The 22,885-nt window shown below is 32.9% G+C and overlaps 1 protein-coding gene across 6 annotated transcripts in view; it reads right to left on the reverse strand.

Annotated features, from left to right (window-relative positions):
- Positions 1 to 3,081: 3,081 nt before the first annotated feature.
- The window catches only part of LOC129242568 (protein boule), a 61,149-nt gene continuing 41,345 nt past the window's right edge, over positions 3,082 to 22,885 (reverse strand). For 4 of the 6 annotated variants that reach the window (XM_054879289.1, XM_054879290.1, XM_054879292.1 and 1 more), the window contains 5 exons: positions 18,217 to 18,276; positions 15,974 to 16,076; positions 15,790 to 15,890; positions 15,620 to 15,653; positions 9,681 to 15,214 (listed from right to left, as the gene is read on the reverse strand). In XM_054879289.1, the coding sequence (XP_054735264.1) occupies positions 15,198 to 15,214; positions 15,620 to 15,653; positions 15,790 to 15,890; positions 15,974 to 16,076; positions 18,217 to 18,276 (315 nt within the window). In that variant the 3' untranslated portion in view covers positions 9,681 to 15,197. Of the gene's footprint in view, positions 3,591 to 9,680; positions 15,215 to 15,619; positions 15,654 to 15,789; positions 15,891 to 15,973; positions 16,077 to 18,216; positions 18,277 to 22,885 lie in introns of those variants that run through there. The other 2 variants (XM_054879293.1, XM_054879294.1) reach the window with 2 other exon arrangements.

The raw sequence follows: 22,885 nt of genomic DNA on the forward strand, positions 1-22,885 counted from the left end.
CTTTACGAACATTTTATGGTTAAGCTATATTCCTGAGGTGTAAGGTGGCGTAAAATTAATCACCCTATCGGAAGATTTATAATTTTTGTAAATGGCGTCGCACGGCAATTGTATTGGACACTTGTGAATTAGACAGCCACAGTTCACAGCCTGGGCGTAAAGGTTAAACTGAGGATTTCCACCACTCAAAATAATTTTTGTTTTTTACAAAAAAGGTATTCAAAAACTAAATTGGATGATTAATTGTGGTATAACGAAAGTAAAAAAATCAGTTCAAGAATTGCCCCAATACAAATGCTAAAACATGTATGTATGCATGTCCTCCTAAATGTATGCGACGGTTTGAGAATAAGATTTGGATTAAAATTAATACAAGGATGAAGGCAAAGATCGTCAATGTATACATTAACGTTCTCTGATGAAGGCGGAGGCGAATACCATATGAAGTTCAATAAAAGGATAAAGGCTAAGATAAAAATAAAAGGAAATATACATAAAGATAAAGGCAAAGATGAATATAAATTTTAATATTTAATATATGTATGTACAAAGGTGAAGGTGAGTATGTATGTGCGTAGAAAAAGAAAGAATAGAGATAAGAAAACAAAGTTACAGATATAAGTAAAATTGAATTAAAACAACTAATTGCAATAAGAATTGTCATTGTTAGAATTTTCGACCACGGGCGATCCCAGTCACAGTGCAACCTCTCTTGCGCGAACACTCACCGTCAGTCAACTTTTGTCCGTCCAAGAGAGGTATCCACTCAAAGTAGGGTAACTACTTCCGTTACATAAGATTTGGTAAAGAAAAAATAATTCCCCTCGCATTTTTATTTTTTATTTACAAATTTGTGGAAATAAAATAAATTTTTTAACCAGATGTAATTAGTTTTTGGTATAAAATACAATAGTGATATGGTGCAAGTTCGGAGTAGTACCTTTTCATTCGAGTTTTGGGCAATTTTGTTGTCTACCCTATTTAAGTAAAGGGTTTTCCAATAAGAGGTGTTATTTTGATATTCAAAGAAAAATGATATTTTTTAATATAAATGATATGATGTTTATTTCATTATAAAGACGAAGGTATGCCGTTAATAGTAGAAAATAACATCAGGCAAATGACCATCACGACCACGCTTAGAGGATAATATCCTTTTCATGAAATTTTCCATAAGCGATTTGCAAAATAGCTGCCCTATGTCCTCGATAGCCTCACGAATCCCATATTTGAGGTCTTGAATCGACCCTGGGCTGTTGGAAAGCCCAATCATAAGGTGTTAAATCACAATATCTCGGTGACCTCTTCGAGAGATAACATGGCCCGGAAACTTTTCCCACAAAATATCAATGGTTTCGTTGCTTGTGTAGCACGTAGCGCCGTCTTGTTGAAAATAAACGTTGCCCAGATAAATACCATCCAGTTCCGTGCATAAAAAATCGTCAATCATCTCTATTCTATTCAAAATAAAACCTGTTATTGGAAAGCCCTTTACAACATAGAGCAGTATAATGTTGTGATGTATGTATGTATATGTCATCTTCTCAATTATTTTCATCTCCAGTGGGACATAAGGCCTCAATACGTATATGTATGTATATATGTATATTATTGGGGCGTACATCCTTTGTTGGTTGTTTGGCCGGGCTCCTTCCTCCTCCTATTTCTGATGTGCGTCTTGACATTGTTTCATAAATGGAAGCTCCGAGCTTTGCCATTGTCTGCCGATTGCCTTATCATTTTTGTATCATTATTATCACGCCCACTAAAGGCTTCGAAACCGTTGTCTGCCGAATGGTAATCACACACAAACCTATTCGTCTACGGCGGCCGCATACCATTAATATTATTTGAAATTATTAATACCAATACTACCCAGTGCCCAAAATTACAAATATACTTAAATTGAGTAGACTGCAAAACCGCACTAAAACAAAAAAAAAATTGTAAAAGAATTTGTTGAAAATTCTAAAATTTTATTAAAGTTTTCTGAAAAGTTTAGAGCATCAATTTATAATGTTTTCGTTATCACATAAACTAGGGTTGGTTAACGCAAATCATCAGTATTTTTGTAGTGTCCTTCCAAGGCTGCACATATTTGACGCCATATTCTCCTGCAGTTTAGAAATTAGAAATAAAAAATACTGATGTTTGCATTAATTCGGTTATGAACAAAAAAAGAAACAAACACGTGCATTTCAAAAAAAAATATTATTAGAAACGTCTCATTTTTTGACAAAATGTCGTCAAGTTTTCTTTTTTCAGTTTTCAAATTTAGGTCTTCAACTTTAGTTTCTGTTTTCAAGAGGATATAAGCCACATTTTCACAATAAGCTAACTTCAAAAAACCAACACCGAAAATACCGTAAAAACTCGTTGTACGATTTTCAGTCACACTCACTATGGAATGTGAAAAAAAAATTTGCTTCGTACGATGTAGTGAAATAAAAACCCCAATTGGTTACATAATTTATTTCATTTATTCATGGGTGATAACAATTATTTTGTTTTTATAATTTTTTTTTTTGGCTCAGTGTAGAATCATTATACATTTTCCGATATAGAAATATTGCCGATAACAAAAAATCAAATGTTTAAATAAAATTTCAATAAACTAATACTCCTCATAGAGATTTCAATGCCTACTCGTATATAATACAATTTTTTCAAATGCCGATTGCAGAGCAGTATAAGGATATTTTTACTTGACCAAATCGAATTTATAGAATGAAATGAATGATAAGTAAAATAATGAATACATATTTGGATTACAACTGATGAATTTGAAAGTTTTTTCTTCCACAATTTCAGGAGTGTTACTCAAAATCGAAATCGAAATTGGATTGTAATTTCTTTTTTATCAAATTAAACATTTCTGTCGTCGATTTGAAAATAAGCAAATATAATAGAAAATCAATATGAAACGAAGACAATGTAAGAAATAAGTAGTTGCTTGCAATCAGTTAGTGACAAACATATAACGAACTGGTGCTTCACATTTTATCCATGTATGTTTGTGTATTAATATTATTTTCTTTAAGAATTCTTACAAGCGTAATGAGTCAAATGAATGTGTTTGTGTGTTTGTGAGCTTTATATAAACGGTCGCACACTTATATGTATGTAGGTTACGAAATAAGCATCTGTTCGCTAGGACTAAAGAAAGTTGATAATCGATTAAATTTTCAAAATAGTTTTGGACTTGCTAGTAGAAATATACAAGAGGGTTCCATAGAAAATATTTTCATCAAGCCATGCAGAAATGAAAAAAAAACCAAAAAAAAAAACAGCTTAAATAGTATGTACATGTAGTTTTACAAAAGCCAATCAGTTCATGAAAACACCATCGCTTGAACAGTTTTAACAACACGAATTTCGTAGCCTTCTTCCCGCCTTTCGATGGATTTTTAATTCAGATATCTACTACTTTGAAGAGATCATCAAGTTGTTCTTGGCTAACGCTTTTCTTGTTCTTTTTGATAATATTTACGATTATTTAGGCTCCTATGAATTTCTCCATTGACTTCTTTCACGGCTTTCACGTACAGTTGTAGTTGATGCTTTCTTGTGAGTTTCTTTACTTTAAATGTCTAAAGAGAAATAATAATTCCGTTGAAATATTAAAAAAGATATAAACATTTTGTAAACATACCTACAATACTACTTACACACGTTTCTACTAATGTACTACATGTGGGTAAAATGTGTGCATGTGGATGTTGTACGACTTGACTGGCAAAGTTCCACAAGTAAGAGTTTCAATTGGGGATACAAGTCAATGTGTGCTTCCCAGTCGGAAACCCATTGAAAGAGTTAAGTCTAAGTTAGTCCCAATGAAAAATAATAACTGAAAGCTGCAAACCAGGCCCACTACTCTAACAAAGCTCAAAGTAGGAAATCACATATGCAGTTTCTCATGTGCTGGAAGAGCATTATAACTCAAAAAAAGGACTCAAAAAACGGTTTCAAAGTTTTTAATTTACCAGACAAAATTGCAAAGACAAATACTAGGCGTCTTCGATTTGCCAAGCGTTAGAAAGTGGCGAATAGATGAAGCAACTGATATAAATAAACATATGAGCCGGAAAAGAACTACCCGCGACAGTCGGTTCTTCGTAACCGAAACGACCCGGATTTATGTCCGGCCAAGAATTGTCACTTCAGCAGCATTCCTCGTATATGTAGGAGTAATGTTTATGCTGCTACAACAACAACAAGCTACCAATAATTTCATTTGTATATTTGTCACACAGGGAAAATTTTTTTGCTTCAACTCGTTATTGGTGAAGCTCGTGCTGTCACAACACCCTTTGTGTTCTTCTTCTTGCTAATGTTGTTGTTGACTGCAGATCAAAAATTAAACAATTGCTATCAATGAAGCTGATATGTGAAGCATATTAGAATTTGCTCTGTATGAACGCCGTCTAATGAAGAGTGATTAGGCAGCATTGAATATAGTGACTTACCTATACTAGTTTGAGGGTGTAAAAAGGCTCCTTTTATGAACGCGATCTAAAGCAACTCTCTTGAAAGAGAGTTGACAGCATTGAAAGTAGTGAGTTATATCAGTTTTATGAGATATAAGGTCTCTTCTCTCCGTTAAGCGTTAGCAAGTGGCGATGAAGCAACTGGTATAATTGAACATATATTGGCAATGCTGCCTTAAATTATATGTGTTTGTAAGATAGGAGTTATACCAGTTTAATGACGTATAACTACAATCGGTAGCGGCGAATTTTACTCGATAACTTTGTTGTTGTTAGTGGAGCAGAGGATAGCGAGCAGAGAAGTGGCGAATAGTAGAGACCTATAAACACACTAGATGCCGGTGAATCTGACCGGATAACATTGTTGTTGCTCTCACATTCAAGTTATTCGTCACTTTGTTACTTCTTTGATGATCGTAACTGTCACAATGTTTCAGAACTTATTTCGCGCCTAAAGTATTGGTTGAAAATATGGGCCAATAACTTCGTTTCATTTGAACTTAATTTTACGCTAACAACAATACATAAGCAATATTAAACTTCATATTCATATTTATTAAATAAAAACTTACTTTTCCTCTTCCATTTCAACTCCGCAGCGAAAACTTTTATACTGCGCTTGATTTGCTAGTGATAACCATCAGAATGTCAACATTTTACTGGCGCAACGCGTGACGTTGTCACTGTAGCGAAAGTTATTTGACAGAGCGTGATGTTATTTCATAAAAGATGCCTCTTCTTTTCGCTAAGCGTTAGCAAGTGGCGAATAGATGAAGCAACTGGTATAAATGATCGTATATTGGCAAAGCGGGAATAGAGCAGCTTTAAACTACATGTGTGTGTAAGATAGTGAGTTATACCAGTTTAATGAGGTATAACCATACGCGTCCAATCTTGCTCGATAAATTTCTTGTTGCTTTCGCACGCTTATTTTTCGTTAAGTTAATCAAGCATAGAGATAGCGAGCGGCGAAGTGGCGAATAGAAGAGGCCTAAAGTAACATTTCCGCAATTATTACAGATCTGAGTGTGCTATACACGGCATAAAAAACTAGTTGTCATTTCGGCATACCTTTACGTTATGATGTTCTTTCAGCAAACGAGCGATATATTTGGTCGATAGAAAGTTAGGCTTAACAAATTATGATTTGAATTGGCGAGGTCATGCGATTTTACATCGTTGGTTGATTTTTTTGAAAGGAAAGCTATGTGGCAATAAGTCAATATCCATATATGTACAAACATATGCACATCACGGCGGATTTTAGCAATCTATACACTTGCACATACAGCATATGTATGTATGTTTTTTATGTTAGAAACGTTCAGTTTTTGTCACAATACATGGAAAATAATCTAAACATATGTTATATATTTTTCGTTGTTCGCTGATACCGTTGGGGACATGACTCGGCTATAGAGAAACTTGTAAGTACTGCTTCATTAGCTTTATTATGGAATAGGATTTGGCACGATTCCTATTTAAATGATGGGCCCACCACTACGCCTATTATATCCTTGCGTTTTTTCGACTGGCTTGTTATTGAATTATTGATCAAGAGTTGTAACTAGCTCTGCTTTTTTAGTCAGAATTTTTTAATGACGCTTATTTACGGTTGACCTGCCAACGTGAAATCAACTGTTGTTTTTTTATCAATGTAGACCAGAAAATAATTGTAGTGTTGTTGGCAGACTTGGTCCATGGTAGAGTAGATTTACCATCAACTCAGAATTTTTTTCGAATATCCGTTGACAAGTCTGCGTAATAAATAACACTTTTAGATTTTGAGCGGGACTGTTGCATTCCAAATAAAAATTAGAAACATGCCAAGGGGTGGAGGGAAAATAATTATTTATGTATAGGTATTTTAGAGAGCACGCAAATTGCCAATGTTGAATTTCAATTCATGTAAAGTTCGAAATTTTCTATCATTCGCTGGCAAAAATTTTGTGCGGAATAAAATAATGGTGCATCTAACTCAACATCTCGACATTCAATTTGATGGCAATATTTTAAGTGTGGACGTTGCCATGTTAGGTTATCGTCATTTTGAAAATTCCGCCAAGAAAGCCAGTACTTTGTGCACGCGGTCGTGATTGTTTCAAAGCATTCTTTTATTTATACGATGAAAAGGAAAGGAGACTCAGATTCTGGGTGAATCCTTTTTTGGAAAGAAGAGAAATGCATAGTTCGGACAACTAAAATTGAAGATGCTTCCAATATGAGCTTGTAAACTTGACAAACAAATATCAATTGGCTGTCAAACATGCAAAATGGCAGCCCATTAGTTCACAGATTTTGGCAACATATGACTTAAAATATTTCCATAAAATTGCCAACTTATTCAATTTCATTGAAATTGACCATTGCGTTAGACGAGACGTTAAGTAGAGTTCCTTTTTTTTCCGGCCAAGTTATATAAATTTTTTTACATGTGACAAATAAATGTCAGTGCGTAATTGTACAACTAGGACAATTGGACAAGGCGAATCTATTAAAGGTTGTGTTGGTAAATCAGCTGAGCTATTTTTTTTCTTTCGCCTTGTCCATGTGGCTGTCAGCTTAGAATGAAACAAGACGAATTCATTATTTGTTTTATAGTTTCTCACTACTTTGCTTTGACAATCAAGCGTACAGAACGTTATTGTTGGTCTAGTGCCACCACCTTTAATGAATGCGCCTTGAACTAGACTGAATATCCACTTAAAGTTAACGGCCTCTTTCGCACCAAAGATGGAAATATGAGTTTTGCTGAAATTAGTTTTAAGCATTTTTTCTTTCCGTGTCACTTCAATTGCAAAATCCAAGACAATGCCAAATACCGTCATATATACATACATACACGTATAATCGCAGAAACAGAAATATTTGTTATTCGCTTGAATGTCTCTCTCTCCATTCAGTTTTATTGTATTTATTTTTATTTGCATATTTATTTTATTATTTTTATCGATTTTTACTAACGTGCGGCGCTTATGAGTTTTGTGTTAAGTCACTTAGAAGTCTTCTTCTTACATAGTCGCTTGCTTGTTAATTTTATTACAAATAATATTAGTCTATGACATTAATAAATTATCATTTATCAATTATCAACTACATAGTACAGAGTAGTCTAGGTAACAGTAGATAATTTCAGTAGGATTATAATTTAAATTTAATATATTTGCTTTTGGTTAGTTTTTGTTTTTCTTTCTTTTTTGTTTTTCGTTTTGAGAATTACGTTTTCCATATTGTAGACTGCTTAAGTTAACAGGAAGGATAAGATATTTGCTTTGAAAGATTGGTTTATGTTTTATCTATTTTTATGTCTTTGTTTACTACGTTTCAATACCATAGATACGAGCTAATGCATATGTATGTATGTATATATTCATATAAATATAAGGTTTGTATGTCTTATACTCTTTCGTTTTTCTTCGTTTACTCTATTTCTTTAGCTTGTTTTTTAATATTTTTCATATTTTTTCATCTACGTGTGTATGTATGCATATTTATTTGTACCTATGTATTTACATACGTGCAATCGTTCTCAAGTTGCCGCAGCACATCGCCGTATATGTTTTTGATGGATGAGGGATTATAGGTCTGTCACAATGGGTCCGTTGCCTGACGTGGCGTCTAAAACCTACCGTGGTGCCACAATGAAAGTATTACCGCATATAAACAAAACAACAGAAGATCTCGCGATCTCTCGTGAAAACATATGTATATTATATTTCGTTGTGTAAAAACAGTAGCCATTGCCAGCAGAGGGGCGACCGCTATTAGAAAAAAATGTCACTATCATTTCATCTTTCATGCACGAAGTTTGGAGCATGGGCTCTTCCAAATGGTAGTCACGCACCAACCCACACGGCTACGACTGCCGCCGTGTATATTGTATATTATAAAATTAAAAGCGTTAATAAAAATGGAAGCTATTGATATATTAATAATAACCTTAATACTTAAACAAGGGGAAGAGCGTTTTAATAGTATTTGTGGTAGTATTAGATGCTAGGTGCGGCTTTTTTGATTTACTGAAGACTTACGAAAAAAGGGGAAGGAAGAAAAAAGTTTTCGACTTGCCTGTTTTACACTCGTGCCATGGCGCTTAAGTGCTACTTGTGGAGTGTCAGAATGGCCGTTTCACACTCTTACCAGCTTTTGTCAAAAAGATAAGGGTGTATTTGAATTGACACAATTAATTAAAATTCCGTTTATTTTTGTATTAAATTTGAAATAATAAAAGGCATTACCGATACAAAATTGTTCTTCTTTAAACAGTTGTCGTTTGCGCTGGAATTGCCATACGGCAAAAGGAAAAAGTTGCCTACTTTTGTGCATTCCGTCACGACGTACGGCACGTATGTATTTGGTGCTTTCTACTCAAACACACATTAGACATTTAGCTCTCAGTCAAGTTCGTTGTTACAACAGATGAAACAGGCACATTGTGACGGGCCTATTACTCCCATACAATAAAAGAAAATAATTAGCAAAAACGAAAACATGAGCGCGTCGAGCTAGAATTGTTCGTGTTTTCTTTTTTTTCGGTTTGGTTTTTGCATTGTACGTTTGTTTGTAAATGTTTGTTGAATATTTCAGCGATTGCCTGCTAACTGGCATGAATTACAAATTTGACTCAATACAAAAACGCACAGCTGCACCATATATGTATGTATGCATGTATGTGCATACATACGTTAGTATGTGTATAGGTCGACAAATGTTTGATACTTTACGTTTTTATTTTTTGGTTGCGAAAAAATGCACACATGCGATAACAATAATTTTATCTAAGCCTGCCTTGCAAATAGATATACCAGTAATATATATGTTTATGTTTAGTCTAAATAATTTAATTTAATTACTTTTGCTTTTAAAAATATCACGAATTTTTTATAACGTTCGCTTCACCAATTTATTTTACATCCAATATCAATTTCTAGTTCCGGTTCTCCAACTATGGAGGAGCTAATTGTTATGTGATGCTTTTGTTCAATTCTATTTTATATCTTTATTTCGATTTTCATTAACTTAAACATTTCGATGCAGAAGAAATACTCTCGCATATCTAATATACTTGCGCGTTTGCTGTGACAATACTTCAAGTAAAGGTGATTTATTATTCAAATTCATATGTATGTACATACATATGTTGTTTGTATATATGTACATGCCTTCCATAATGTAATACAACAAACGTACACATGTAGTATCAATTGTTGCTGCCGCTTTTATTTCAATTTCAATTTTAATTTCTGTTCCGCTCACGCTTACACTCGCTACAAGTGGTATTTGCTTCACTTGCACTTTCCACTACAACCTTTTCTGCTAAAAAGTAAACTAAGACTAAGATTTTTTTTACTTATTGCTTTGATTTACTTATTCGTTTACAGTTCATTTTTTATTATTTCATTGTTATAACAAATTAAATATTTCATATTAATTTATATGAGATTATGATCATGCACATTTTCACAAAATATGTATTTATGCATTTTGGGTTTACAACAAATTTCAATATTATTTTTGGATCACGCATATGACGCATATAACAAACATAATTCAACAATAGACTTTTTCAATAACTAAATTGCTTAATTTGTATTCATTTTACATTGCGTAATCTTTTCTTTTGGCTTTTTGTGGGTAGACATATTCAAATACATACATACAACATTGGAGTGTGTTAACCAGATCAATAATGATTTCAACATGAATGATTTTTATGAAGCATGATTGTTTTTTTAACGCATCTTTAGGTACGCCACAGGTATTTTGAAACCTCTGATTTATTGATCATTAAGCAATTGATATTATGTAGCCGCCGCTTGAATCGCCTACCAGAATTGCACTTTAAAATCTTTCCATTAGCTAATGTTTACATAAGTTTATGCGTTCAAAAGTTATGACTCGGTAAAGTGTTTAAAATTGAATTGTTCATACAAATGCATGTTGCATCTTGCACTAATGACTATGCATAATGTCTATCACACCCCAATGTAAAAAACAAAACAAAATAAAAATAATAATAATTACTATATTCATGCGCGATCTTCGGAAACTAAATGGTATTTATAAATGTAAAAGAAAAGCGTGTACCAGAACTGCAAAATAGTATGAAAATGGACAGTGGACTATCTATGAAAGTATGCAAATCGCAGTCGAAGCTTTTAGCGTTTTTCTTCTAATTTACTAAGTTGGCAAATGAATACTCTGGCATCTACTTATTTTTATTTAGATTTGTTGCTCTTGTCAGAGCGAGAGCGTCGAACAAAACCAGCCAACTGTCTCCAAAGTTCGTTGGCTTGTAATACATGATGGTAGAGGACTATAAAAGACAAAAAAAAAGTATAAAAATCGCCAGAGCTGCTGGAGTTTTTAAAAACCTCTATAGGACATGTAACTGAAATTTGAAGAGATTAGCAAACGCTAAGGGTTATGGTGCTCACACTCACCAACGTAAACGTACGTTCCGTGTCAGCTGACACGAATAAACGAATGAGAGCCCCATGTAAATGAAAACTCACCATCGTTCCGTTACGTAGTATCGTAGATAGTGTACGTGCGTAAATGAAAAATTTTGGATTGTTCCGCAATAACGCGTCAGTTGATTGCTCTCTCACCACACAGTGTTGCCAAACAGACAGTACATTTCGAAATCATTTACAAAATAAACTTAGGAAAATTTTAATTCTATTACAATAACTTAGAAACAATGTTGAACAATGTTGTTGTTAATTGGTTAAATTAACTATTTTCATTTGTTGGTTTTTGGCTTTGGTTTATTACACAATGAAAAATTGTAACTCATAATGTGAATGTGTTTAAAAGTATGCAAAAATATCAATGGCAACAATATGTCGATACAACCAAACACAAACCCACACAAACCGATGTATGGTGTAAATATGTAACCCAACGAAAGCAGCTATTTTCTATTGGCAAAAGCTTTGCTCAATTTTGTGTATCGTACGGACAACAGACAGGGACTACGACAACGTCGGTGAGTGTGGGCATCATTAGAAAGAGTTTTACGCTCTTTTGGTTTTTTGACTTTTCACAATGTTTAGTTACAATTTGTTAATGGTAGGGTAAACAATGTCAATATGATTTTCCTTATATTCTTTATAAAGCCTCAAACGAAGTGGACATAATACAAATCAAGTGAGAGTAGTGAATTTTTATTTATTTACTTAGGACTCGGAATTATTAGCGACCAAGGCTAGTTTTCTCCGAGAGTTTTTTTAGAAGTTATTTTATGCTGTTATGACATTGAAATTCATCTGTTGCTTATTGTTTGTACTGAAAAAATACACAGCATCGGTCAATGCAACAAATATTTCCACAAACCACGTTTCCGTTTTTTTTGTAGTTTAATTTAATTATAGAGTTTAAGAGTATAAAATTAATTAATTGTTTTCTCTTGTATGAGCTCTTACGCCATTACGGGTAGCCCACAGTTCTGGTACTTAGGATTCTTAACTTTTTGCTTGTAGGTTAAGCTCTAACTAGCAAAAATTTGTAATTTTAATTGATTTCTAAAATTAAATGGTTGTGTGATCATTTTCTATTTTTAGAAAAATTCATCAGCTTATTACAGCATCCTTTCGGAAATGACTTTTCGGTAAGTTTTATGATGTCCACAAAAACGAAACGTCACGAACACACAATATACATGCAATTTGAAAAACCGTTTCATATGATCAGATGAGCCAAAGTGGCAAGGTGTGGGGCAAAAACGGAAGTCATAAATCTCGATGAGATTTTCGCATTAAAATTCTAAGAATACTTTCACGAAAGTCTTATGTGAGCATTTGGTCCTTTACTTAGGGATACATTGATACATTTCAAAAAATGATGCGCCGCAAGGGAGCCAAATATCGTTAAGTTTACCACGAAGCCCACTTGATTTTTAGCAAAAATTAAAAAATCTCATAAAAATATTTTCAAAGCTTTTTACAGCAGTGAAATAAACGCACTCTCACTTTAGGACTTATGATTTTTCAAAAATATTATTCTTTCTGTAATATGCGTATGTATGTTTGCATAGAGGGCAATTTTTTCTGCTTTTCTAAAGAAAAATTACCAATAAAAAAAAGTACTTATGGTTTATATGACTTGACGTTTGATTTCAATTCCTATAAGTCAAATTAGAATTTCAATGCAAACATTGATAAAACTCAACAGCTCTGCCTTGTTTTACATTACACTTGCGTACGTTTTCAGGTAACAGCAATAGCCTTCACCTCTTCAAAAACTAGTATGTGACTAAGTTGTAGTAGGAAGTTGTAAAATAACACTAAAATTTAATTTTGCATATGCCACGAGTTCTATTTGAATTCCAAAGTTCAGTTTTTTATTTTCATTTTCATTTGGTTTAAAAATAAAAAAGCGTTCCTTTGGGAAAAGCTTTTATTTTTATTTTTAGGTGGTCAGTTGACTTTTCTCTTTTGTGATGAGCATTTATTTTGCTTATATTGTCTTTTTATTTTATTTTATTTTAAAATCATATTGCTTGTTATCGGTGACCGATTAAAATTCAAATCGTTAGTTCATAGTGTTCATAGTTTTGTTTGATTACCTTTGAATGTTTAGTTATTAAATACTTAACAATAAAAATGTAATCGCTCATTGCAATGTATCCATTTGCGTTTGTTGTTTATATTGCTTATTTTGTTTGTTGTGGTGTTAATATCTACGCTTCTTTTCTGTTTTAATATATTTTAATATAAGTATTTATTTGTTTATTCATCTACATTTATAGGTTATCTCATTTATTAATATTTGAATATGCGTTGTATATTATTTTAATAATTATTCATATTTATGCGCGTATTTTGCATACCTAAAATATGTATTGTATATACATATATATCTACATATACACATACGCATATACATTCATATATATATATGCATATACATATATACAATAAATATATTAAGCATATATGTATGTATTTATGTTCTCATTGTTATATTTCTTTATAATATTGTGTGTATAATTCTACTCAGATGCTTTGCCTATATGCTTATACATATGAATACGATAACTTAGTTTCTTCGATTTTATTGTTTTTTTTTCGTTCTAGAATATATTACTTAAGTCAATTTATGATTTTTAGAAGAGCTAATTGCATTTTTCTTTTATTGATTTTTAAATACTATTTTATGATGTTCTAAGTTTTTTGTTTACAGTTTTAAATCCTGTCTTAAGTTCAATATCTTTATGTTGTTTGTTCTGAAGATCGATTCTTCGTTAATTCATTTCTTATTTCAATACAATTTTATACTAATAATTTTTTGTGTTCAAAATTGTTTTCTTTTTTTTAAATGTTCAGCTTTCGGTTTTGCCGGTTCACAGGTCCAGCCGGTGTTTTTAATTCGTCGTATCTTATCTTAAATTCTTTAAATATAATTTGTCTAATGTATATATATATATAGATATATATTTTATATAAGTATATAATAGTATTAATATATACTTTTTGTCATTATCAATATAGAGTTGTGTATAATATTTATTATAGTAATAATTGAAATCAATAAATAATATATTTCTTTCTTATTCAATTATAATTTAGGTTTTTGTTGTTGCTTCGCATTATAACAAGTTTATTTTTTATTCATATTTCCATTCCTCCAAATTTTCCCTACAAACTACAAACGTGCCAACTTGTCTTTCTCTGCTTTCTCTATATCTAACTACGGTTCGTTATGGTACGGCAAAACCGTTTTGGTATTTGTATTTTTTCGAAATTCGAAAATATCAACAGAAACGTACCTTGTTTTCGAAAACAATAAACAATTACTGGCGCTGTACGTACTATAACAGTTAAATATCTTTCGATAAACATACATACGATTGTAGCATTTCGCAAGACTACATAGTTTCACTGGGTTTAAAATTTAGTTGTTTTTCCATCATCATCGTATTTTCCTTCGTTTTTGTTCTTCTTAAACAATCCTTCATATATATATATATTTTTTTTTGAATTTTTTCTTGCTTTACTGTTAAATCTAAACTGTACGTTTTCATGTTAATATGTATACACATATAAGAGTACGTGTAGTGTTCTAAAGGTATGTTATGTTAAGTGTGTATTCATGTGTATGTGCGCGTATTGATAAATCATTCTCTAAATAAACGGCGGCCCCATTTCAGTCCATGTTTTACGTTGAGTTATTTAATGACTAAAGCAGCCTTTGATAACATTCTCGCCTGGACATGACCTCCAACTCTTTTGACTCTTGCTTCTTGACTCTTGACTCTTGACTCTTGCCGCTGTTAGTGCTATTTCGCATCATACCGTCATAATGCATTGTGTAACAGTATGACGACTGCACCATCTTACATTTAAAAAGCCAACAATTTCCTTTTTTGTCGCAAATAAATTATTGTTTTATGTCGCTTTTTTAAGTTTTTTTTGTTTTTGCATTATTTCTCTTTAGTCACACTGTCTTCGAACTCGTAGATATTGTTGTATTTGTAGTAGTAATAAAGGAAGCTATTGTTGTAAAGTTGTGTCTTTGTTGTTGTGTCTCATACATTTTGTTTCTATTTGTGAATCTATTTGCTGCCACAAGCATCAAATATTAATCAAATTACAAATATTTATACGCATAAAATGTAGTAGCATCAATGTTGCTGTTGTTGTTGTTGTTATTGTAGTCGTGTGATCATAGTTGTGGTTATGGATGCTGTCGTTAGTACCCTCAAAATTAACATGGGTAAATACCTAAAAAAGTAGATAGCAGTAGGAAGTTGGTAACTCGAAATATATGTAGATTAGACATGGCTTTTGTGAGTAAATACTTTCAAGCTCTATAAAATGCCTATCCAAACAAAGCTGATATGTAGAATATGTATGTACTTATATACATATATGTTTGTATAAAGAATTATAAAAATCAAAGAAAAACAATATCGTTAATTTGTAATGGAAATTAATAAACCTTTGGAATCTAAATCTTTTAAGTGGTATGCGAATGAATAAATATTTTCTTAAAATCAATCAAAATATATACTTTAAACTAACGCATGTAATATATTACTGCTGTTGTAGAGGTGTGACAAGTAGTGTTGATTCGAACAGATATATACTATCTAAGAAAGCAAGTAAGGCACACATCCTTTTAATTACCTTGATAATTCTGTGGCCAAATGGTGGGTACATTCTGTCGGTTTCATAAGATATTTTTTACATTTGCAGCATCACAGCGTTCAGTACATGTAAATAAGAATTGCATATTTTAATTAATTTAAATTAAATTGTAAATATAAATCTATGCGGGATTGCATCTTTAAACTTACCGCCGCACTGACCATTGGCACGCTATAGTACTGATAAAATGGTTGATATTGCATTGAAGGTGGGTAAAGTGTTGGCACGCCAGCTGCTGTAAAATCAGTAACTATTTGTTAAGCGGTTATAAAAATTATAACTGATCTGCTAAATTTTGTTTAGATATGTCAAATAAAATAAATTGCGAGTTACCTGGCGGATAAACTGTAGCGGCGAATTGATCAATAGGCATATTACTAATCGGGGCTGGTGGTGTTGTTGTATAATATACAGCACCATTCGTTGCAACGATCGACTGGAATATTGCAAAGAATTGCATAAGAATTTTATAATCTTTTTTTATAAGATTATTTTTATACATTCAGCCTTTTCGCAAATTTCATGTGAATAAATCACTCCCGTAAATTTAATCTAAAACATAGTGGGAGAAAATTCCCAAATTTGTTTGCTTTATGGAAATGATTTGTTCATATAGAATTCCCAAAAAAAGTTGATGAATTTTTAGAAAATATTTTTCTTTAAGATAAAAACGAAAGAATTTTACTTCAAATTTGCAAGCATTATTATCCCTAAACAAGAATTAGAGCAGGGTTCCCAAATAGCGTGTCGCAACATCCTGGGGCGTTGTTGGTTGATGCTCATCGCCGATAAGGAACATTTTTTCCTCCGAGTATGTAGTTAAAAAGTAAAGCTCTCTTTCGACAAACAAAAACTTTACTCTATGCATAAGGGTATCATTAGGGCTGTTTTGTTGCACAGACAATTAAGTGGCTCTAAAAGTGTTCGATATATCACAAGAATATATTTGAGATTTGTTGATTGCGCAAATGGATGAAAAAAGCTTCTATTCGACACGGTACTTCTTCATGGTGGTACTTGAAGAGGCCTGCTCTACTTTGGAAAATCAAAATGGGGAAAATTTGGGTCTCACATGTTGCTAAGCACCAGTCAAGAAAAAGAACAATTAGATATTGTCATATAATTTTAACGTATTCCGCTCTCTTCAAATTTTCAGTGACTGACTGGCGCAGGATTTTGTGTCTTGTCGTTTTATGATAGATAGCTAATGTACTAAGAGCTGATTAAAATGGAGATCTACAATACTATACAGTACGCTTGGACATTTATGAATATAGAAAAACTCCGCATTGGTTAATATGTGTTTCTTCATAAATTCATTTTCGGTCGACGTTAGTTAGCTTTCAAGCGAAATTCTCGTACTTTGCAAACAGTTTTATTTGCTCCCCCTTTATTTTAAGAAGACTTCAGCGTAGGCTCAGTTTAACTACCTTACCGGATTGTAATTAGTGCGATGATTTTGATTTTGAATCCTTGCATAGCGGTGAAGGCCAAAAAATTGTCAGAAATTCAGAATTGTGGTCAGCAACCGACATTTTATGGCTAGCTTCGAGGTTGTCAACTGTAGATTCGATCAAGTTAACCTTCAGCTTGACAATGCTTGACGTCTTGTCGGAAACTTAGTATACTTAGAAACACTAAAAATAGAGACCGTATCTTATCTGCCATACTCTCCAGACGTTGTTCGACTGTTGATCATTTGTTTCGATCGGTGGTCGATAAGTTCATCATCAGATAAGTTCTTTTGACATTCTAAGTGTCAAATTGTAGACAGGACTTCGAAACATAAAAATACGGTTTACAACTAATAAAGGGTTTTCCAATACAAGTAATCGCTATCGAAAGATGATTAACGATTTTTTATGGCCGGAATTGGATGGTACTGATCTGAACAACGTTTATTTTCAACAAGATGGCGCTAAGTGCCACACAAGCAACGAAACCATTGATCTTTTAGGGGAAAAGCTTCCGGACCATGTTATCTCTCGAAGAGGTGATCTCAGTTGGCCACCGAGATCTTGTGATTTAACACCTTGTGAATTTTTTCTTTGGGGCCACGTGAAAGAGAAGGTCTATGCCAACAGCCCAGGGTCGATTCAAGGCCTCAAAGATGGAATTCGTGAGACTATCGAGAACATAGGGCAGCCAATTTGCAATTCGGTTATGGGAAATTTCTAAAAAAAGATATTGTCCTGTAAGCGTGGTCGTGGTGGTCATTTGCCTGACGCTATTTTCCACTATTAACGGCATACCTTCGTCTTTATAATGAAATAAACATCCGACCATTTATATTAAAAACTATCATCATCCTCTTATTGCAAAACCCTTTGGTTCGGCGATAAACTTCTAAATGTAATCTTAATATCTCTGTGGCCACCAAGAACAAACACCCTGTCTAGAGTAAGATCTCTTTTATGAATATTTCATTCTATATTAGTTACATACTATAACTGTTCTCGAACGTTCTTTTCTTAGGTATTGCAATAAAATAAGTTTAAACTACATAAAAAGTTCTAAAATTCTTAAAACACAGATTTAGCTATTTTATTAAATAAAAACATATGCCGCATACTCACTTGTTTTTTGATTGCAGGAGCAATGTTCAGTTTTCGATCCCTTAGCACGACACATTCACCCTGTAGATATGAAAACGTTGTGAAAGCAAAAAACGAAACAAAAAGAGAGAAGAACGAAGAAAAAATAAAATTCAATAGCAATTCTAAACATAATAACATTTCAAGGCAGCTCAATACAAAACGTTATAGAAAAAATGCTTTAGCTTCTTCAACAAACGAACTCTTGGAACAGTTTTTAATGTTTTTAATGACTTCAAATAACGAAAAACTTATAATAAAAAAAAATCTTTCACTAAAATATTAATGGGGAAAGCTCTTACAAAATTTAACAACTAATATCCAAAAAAAAAAATAATATACGAATATTTTATTAAAAACACAGCAGAAGTTGAATGTTGATTATTGTTTTATTATTTTCAATTTCAATAAATACTCACTGAGACCCAATATTTTTGAATTTATTTTAATTAAATCGATAAAATTATGTAACGCACAGGCACAATGGCTGCAAAATGAAACCAAACGAAACAATAACTCAAATAAATAAAAATCTAACGCACTTTAGAAACTCGGCAAATGTACAACGAAAATTAATTTGATAAAAACCGACAACAATTGTTTTAATGGTTAATGGAATCAGATACAAATATATGAATATAAAACGAAAAAATAAACGTAAACAGTTTAAGAGAAAAAAAAAAACGTATTAACGAAATAGCGGAAGAAACGATAAACTGTTCAAAGACACACTACTAGGCAGTAAAAATGCTGGAGGAGACACTGCAGAAGTAAAAGACAGTTCCTGCTAACTAATACCATTCATACATAATTTTTGTGTAACCGATATACAAAGTTGGAACAATTTTAGTCAGAAAAATATAATAAACGCAAATTTGCTATACATTTTTTGGATTAAACACCAGTTTCAGTAATTGCATTAAAATGTTGAAAAAAAATTAAATAAAAAATAATTTTATGAAAGCACACAATTTTTTACTTATCCTGAGTTTTAGGAAAAAAAATTACAAAGTAAACAAAGCAGCCATCCATTATGCGACATTAATATTGTTTATCGACGTCATTAACGCAAGTAGCAAAGCTTGATAGCGGGATAAAACTCGGCCATAAATAATGCTACACGTCTGAAGACGATTCTCGAAACAAACACCGGTGTCTAGTACTATTTTTACTCAAAGTAGATGACATTTTCGTAGTAAGATTGCGAAAACTACTCTACAACGTACATTTTGAATTTACATTGAACCTCAAAATATAAAACAAAAACTAAAAGTTTTTAAGGCCAAAACTTTGTTTAACTTTTCAAAAACTTATATTCAAAAAATATATATGTCCATATGTACATGAATACACGAACATAGATCTTAAACTGGGCTTGTTTATATTAGAGAACTTCCTTAATACAGACATATGTATGAATGTAGAAAGCTTGATATGCTTTTTTCTGCATACTTGTCATACATTTTTAACGAACAGTAAGCATAATTTTCTAAAAGGAATATTTAACCATTTCTTAAATCTTCAAAATTCAAGTTGAGCAATTAACAAACAAAAATTGTATACTTATTGGATTTACTCATATTTTTAACGCATTAATTTGTTGTATTGCGTCCGAATATAGGTAATCTGTACTCGTAGAAAAATATTTCAATATATCAGGCAATCGTAAACCGCTGAGAGTATTTTTACTATGAAACAACTTTTCATAAAAACGCCGTTGCTGTTTAGAGACAGCATGAAAGACGTACGCCACAAGTTTATTATTAATATTAGTAGTATTATTATACATATATATGTATATCGGGTGTTTCTTTTAGCTGCATGATATCGATATCGATAACTACGGTTTCACTGTTGAGAACGGCAGACTGTGTTAATATTTCTGTTCAGCAAGGTTTGTCAAGTCATCATGAGTTGTTTGACGCCAGAACAGCGCCTCCAAATTTTGGAAATATACTTAAAAAAAAAAATCTGTTAGCGCGCGAAGTGTTGAAGAAGACGTTGAAATGTCGATTTGTCGTCGTTAACTTCTTTGAGCGGCCGTCGTAGCCGAATGGGTTGGTGCGTGACTACCATTCGGAATTCACAGAGAGAACGTAGGTTCGAATGTCGGGTAAACACCAAAATTAAGAAAAACATTTTTCTAATAGCGGTCGCCCCTCGGCAGGGAATGGAAAACCTCCGAGTGTATTTCTGCCATGAAAAAGCTCCTCATAAAAATATCTGCCGTTCGGAGTCGGCTTGAAACTGTAGGTCCCTCCATTTGTGGAACAACATCACGACGCACACCACAAATAGGAGGAGGAGCTCGACCAAACACCCAAAAAGAGTGTACGCGCCAATTATATATATATACAGGGAGAACGATATGAAGTGTTACCTATTCAAGACACCATAACTTTTTTGTGTGAAATTAGTTTTTATTGATTTCAAAGACAAAATTGTTCAAAAATGATTACAATTTTAACATATATTCACTTTATCTTGATATGACCACCCTTTGCCTTGACTATAGCCTTTAAATAGTCAAAAAATTAGTTGCATGCTGCACGAATGTGATCTTGAGGTATTTTGGTCCATTCTCGTATCGTCGCTTTTTTCAGCGCTGGCATATTTTTTAGTCCTCAATTTGCTCTCCAAAATGGACCAGATGGAATAGACAATCGGATTTGCGTCTGGCGAATTCGAAAGCCATTGTGTGGACGAAATGAAGTGTGGAACATGATTTTTTAACCATTCTTGGTTCACACGAGCTTTATGAGACAGTGCCGAGTCCTGTTGGAACGTCCATGGTTTACGACCGAAATGTTTGCGTGTCCACGGCTCTAAAGCAGCTTCTAAAACATTTTGCCGATAATAAGTCGCATTCACTTTGACACCAGGCTCGATAAAAACGATTGGAGAGCGTCCATCAGCGGTCACTGCGGCCCAAACCATTACTTGCGATGGGAAATTGCTTCGAGTGGCCATACGTAGGCTCAAATTCTCGAATGAGCGTTCGGTCAAGTAAACACGATCATTTTGAGTGTTTATGAACTGCTCAGTTGGGAAATTTTTTTCATCAGAAAACACAATGTTAGGAAATTCGCCACATTCGTGCAAGGGCAACCACTCCTTTGCTCTTTCGCACCGAACTTTTTTTTGCTGGGGTGAAAGATCGTGTGCTTTTTGGAACTTTTAAGCCTTGACCTTGAGCTCATTTTTTAATATGCGTCGAATGCTGTCTTGCGATATTTTCCGTTCTTTGGCCATTTTTCTTCCACTTCGACTTGGATTTCGTTCAAGTCGAGCCTTCACGTTCCGAACCATTTCTGGCGTTGTTGCGGTTTTTTTTTGTCCACCTCCATAGCGTTTTGCAATGCTACCAGTATCATTGTAACGTTTTATAGTGCGATACACAAACATTTTATTCACTTTGAGGTGACTGAGCTCACGAACAATGGCTGGTTGTGATTTTCCAACCAAATATAACGCAATCACACTATTACGTTTGAATTCCATCACAGAAAAAAAAAAAATTCAAAATTCAAAACTGAGACGCAAATGCTTTTGATGGCTTATAAACAATATATTGAACTGTCATTAGAACAATTTTGACGTTGATGTCATGAGCTGTTTTACAGATACAAGCAGTGTAAAGTTGGGAACACTTCATATCGTTCACCCATATATACTTGTTTGAGCCTTTGTGCTTCGACTAGGTGCAAATTTTACGTAAGGATCTGCGCTTACGTGCCTATAAAATACAGCTAGTGCATCGCATTTTTCTGGCTGTGCTCATTTAGTTTTCTTATTCAGATTTATTGGAAAATTAGTAAAAAATTGGACTGGTCGAATGGACCAAGTAAGTAACGCAACGGCGGCGAACCTATTCCGGATATCATGTTAAAAAAATAAATGCCATGGAATTATCTACCTATAATAAAAACGAAAATTCATTCCAACAAAATTTCTGTTTTGCATTATCATCTTAAGTTCTCAAGCTCTTAAAAAAGCACCCTTTATTATTATTACTATTATTATTATTAGTGAATATTAAAAAGCTCGTCAAACAGTTGTTTTTTTTTTTTGCCCTGAATGCATATATTTTGTTGCTGACTTTTTCGGTTACAATAACAATTAAAATATTTACATATTAGCCATATTTATACTGAGCACTGGAAATCTATTTGCACAAAACACTTTATATGGAGTCCATCCACCCCTCCTTGTTTTATATGCAGTGCTTGCTAGTGAGCGTACTATGCACAATTGGAATCACAAAGAATGCAATAAATTAAAATATCAAATTTATATTATATATATTAACTATATATGCATATTTTTACACATACATTTTATACACATATATGTATATATATATATATATATATATGCCATCATAAGAAATCAGTTTTCAAGTTAAAATTCATAATTCACAATGCAGAATATGACGAATTACTAATCAAGAAAAGAACAGAAAATGGAAACGAGTCATACTAACAACTGTACAATACATATTTATTTAGCTGGAACTGCTTTTGCTAAAAAAACCAATTGTCAATAAAAATCAGAAGAAATAATAACGAAGCACACTATCTATATATGTAATTTATTGGCCACCATAAACAAAGTATTTTGCAAAATCCGACTATAAAAATTGCTTCTAAGG

The sequence above is a fragment of the Anastrepha obliqua genome, chromosome 3 (genome assembly GCF_027943255.1).
Source record: "Anastrepha obliqua isolate idAnaObli1 chromosome 3, idAnaObli1_1.0, whole genome shotgun sequence".
In the NCBI taxonomy this organism is placed as follows: Eukaryota; Metazoa; Arthropoda; class Insecta; order Diptera; family Tephritidae; genus Anastrepha; species Anastrepha obliqua.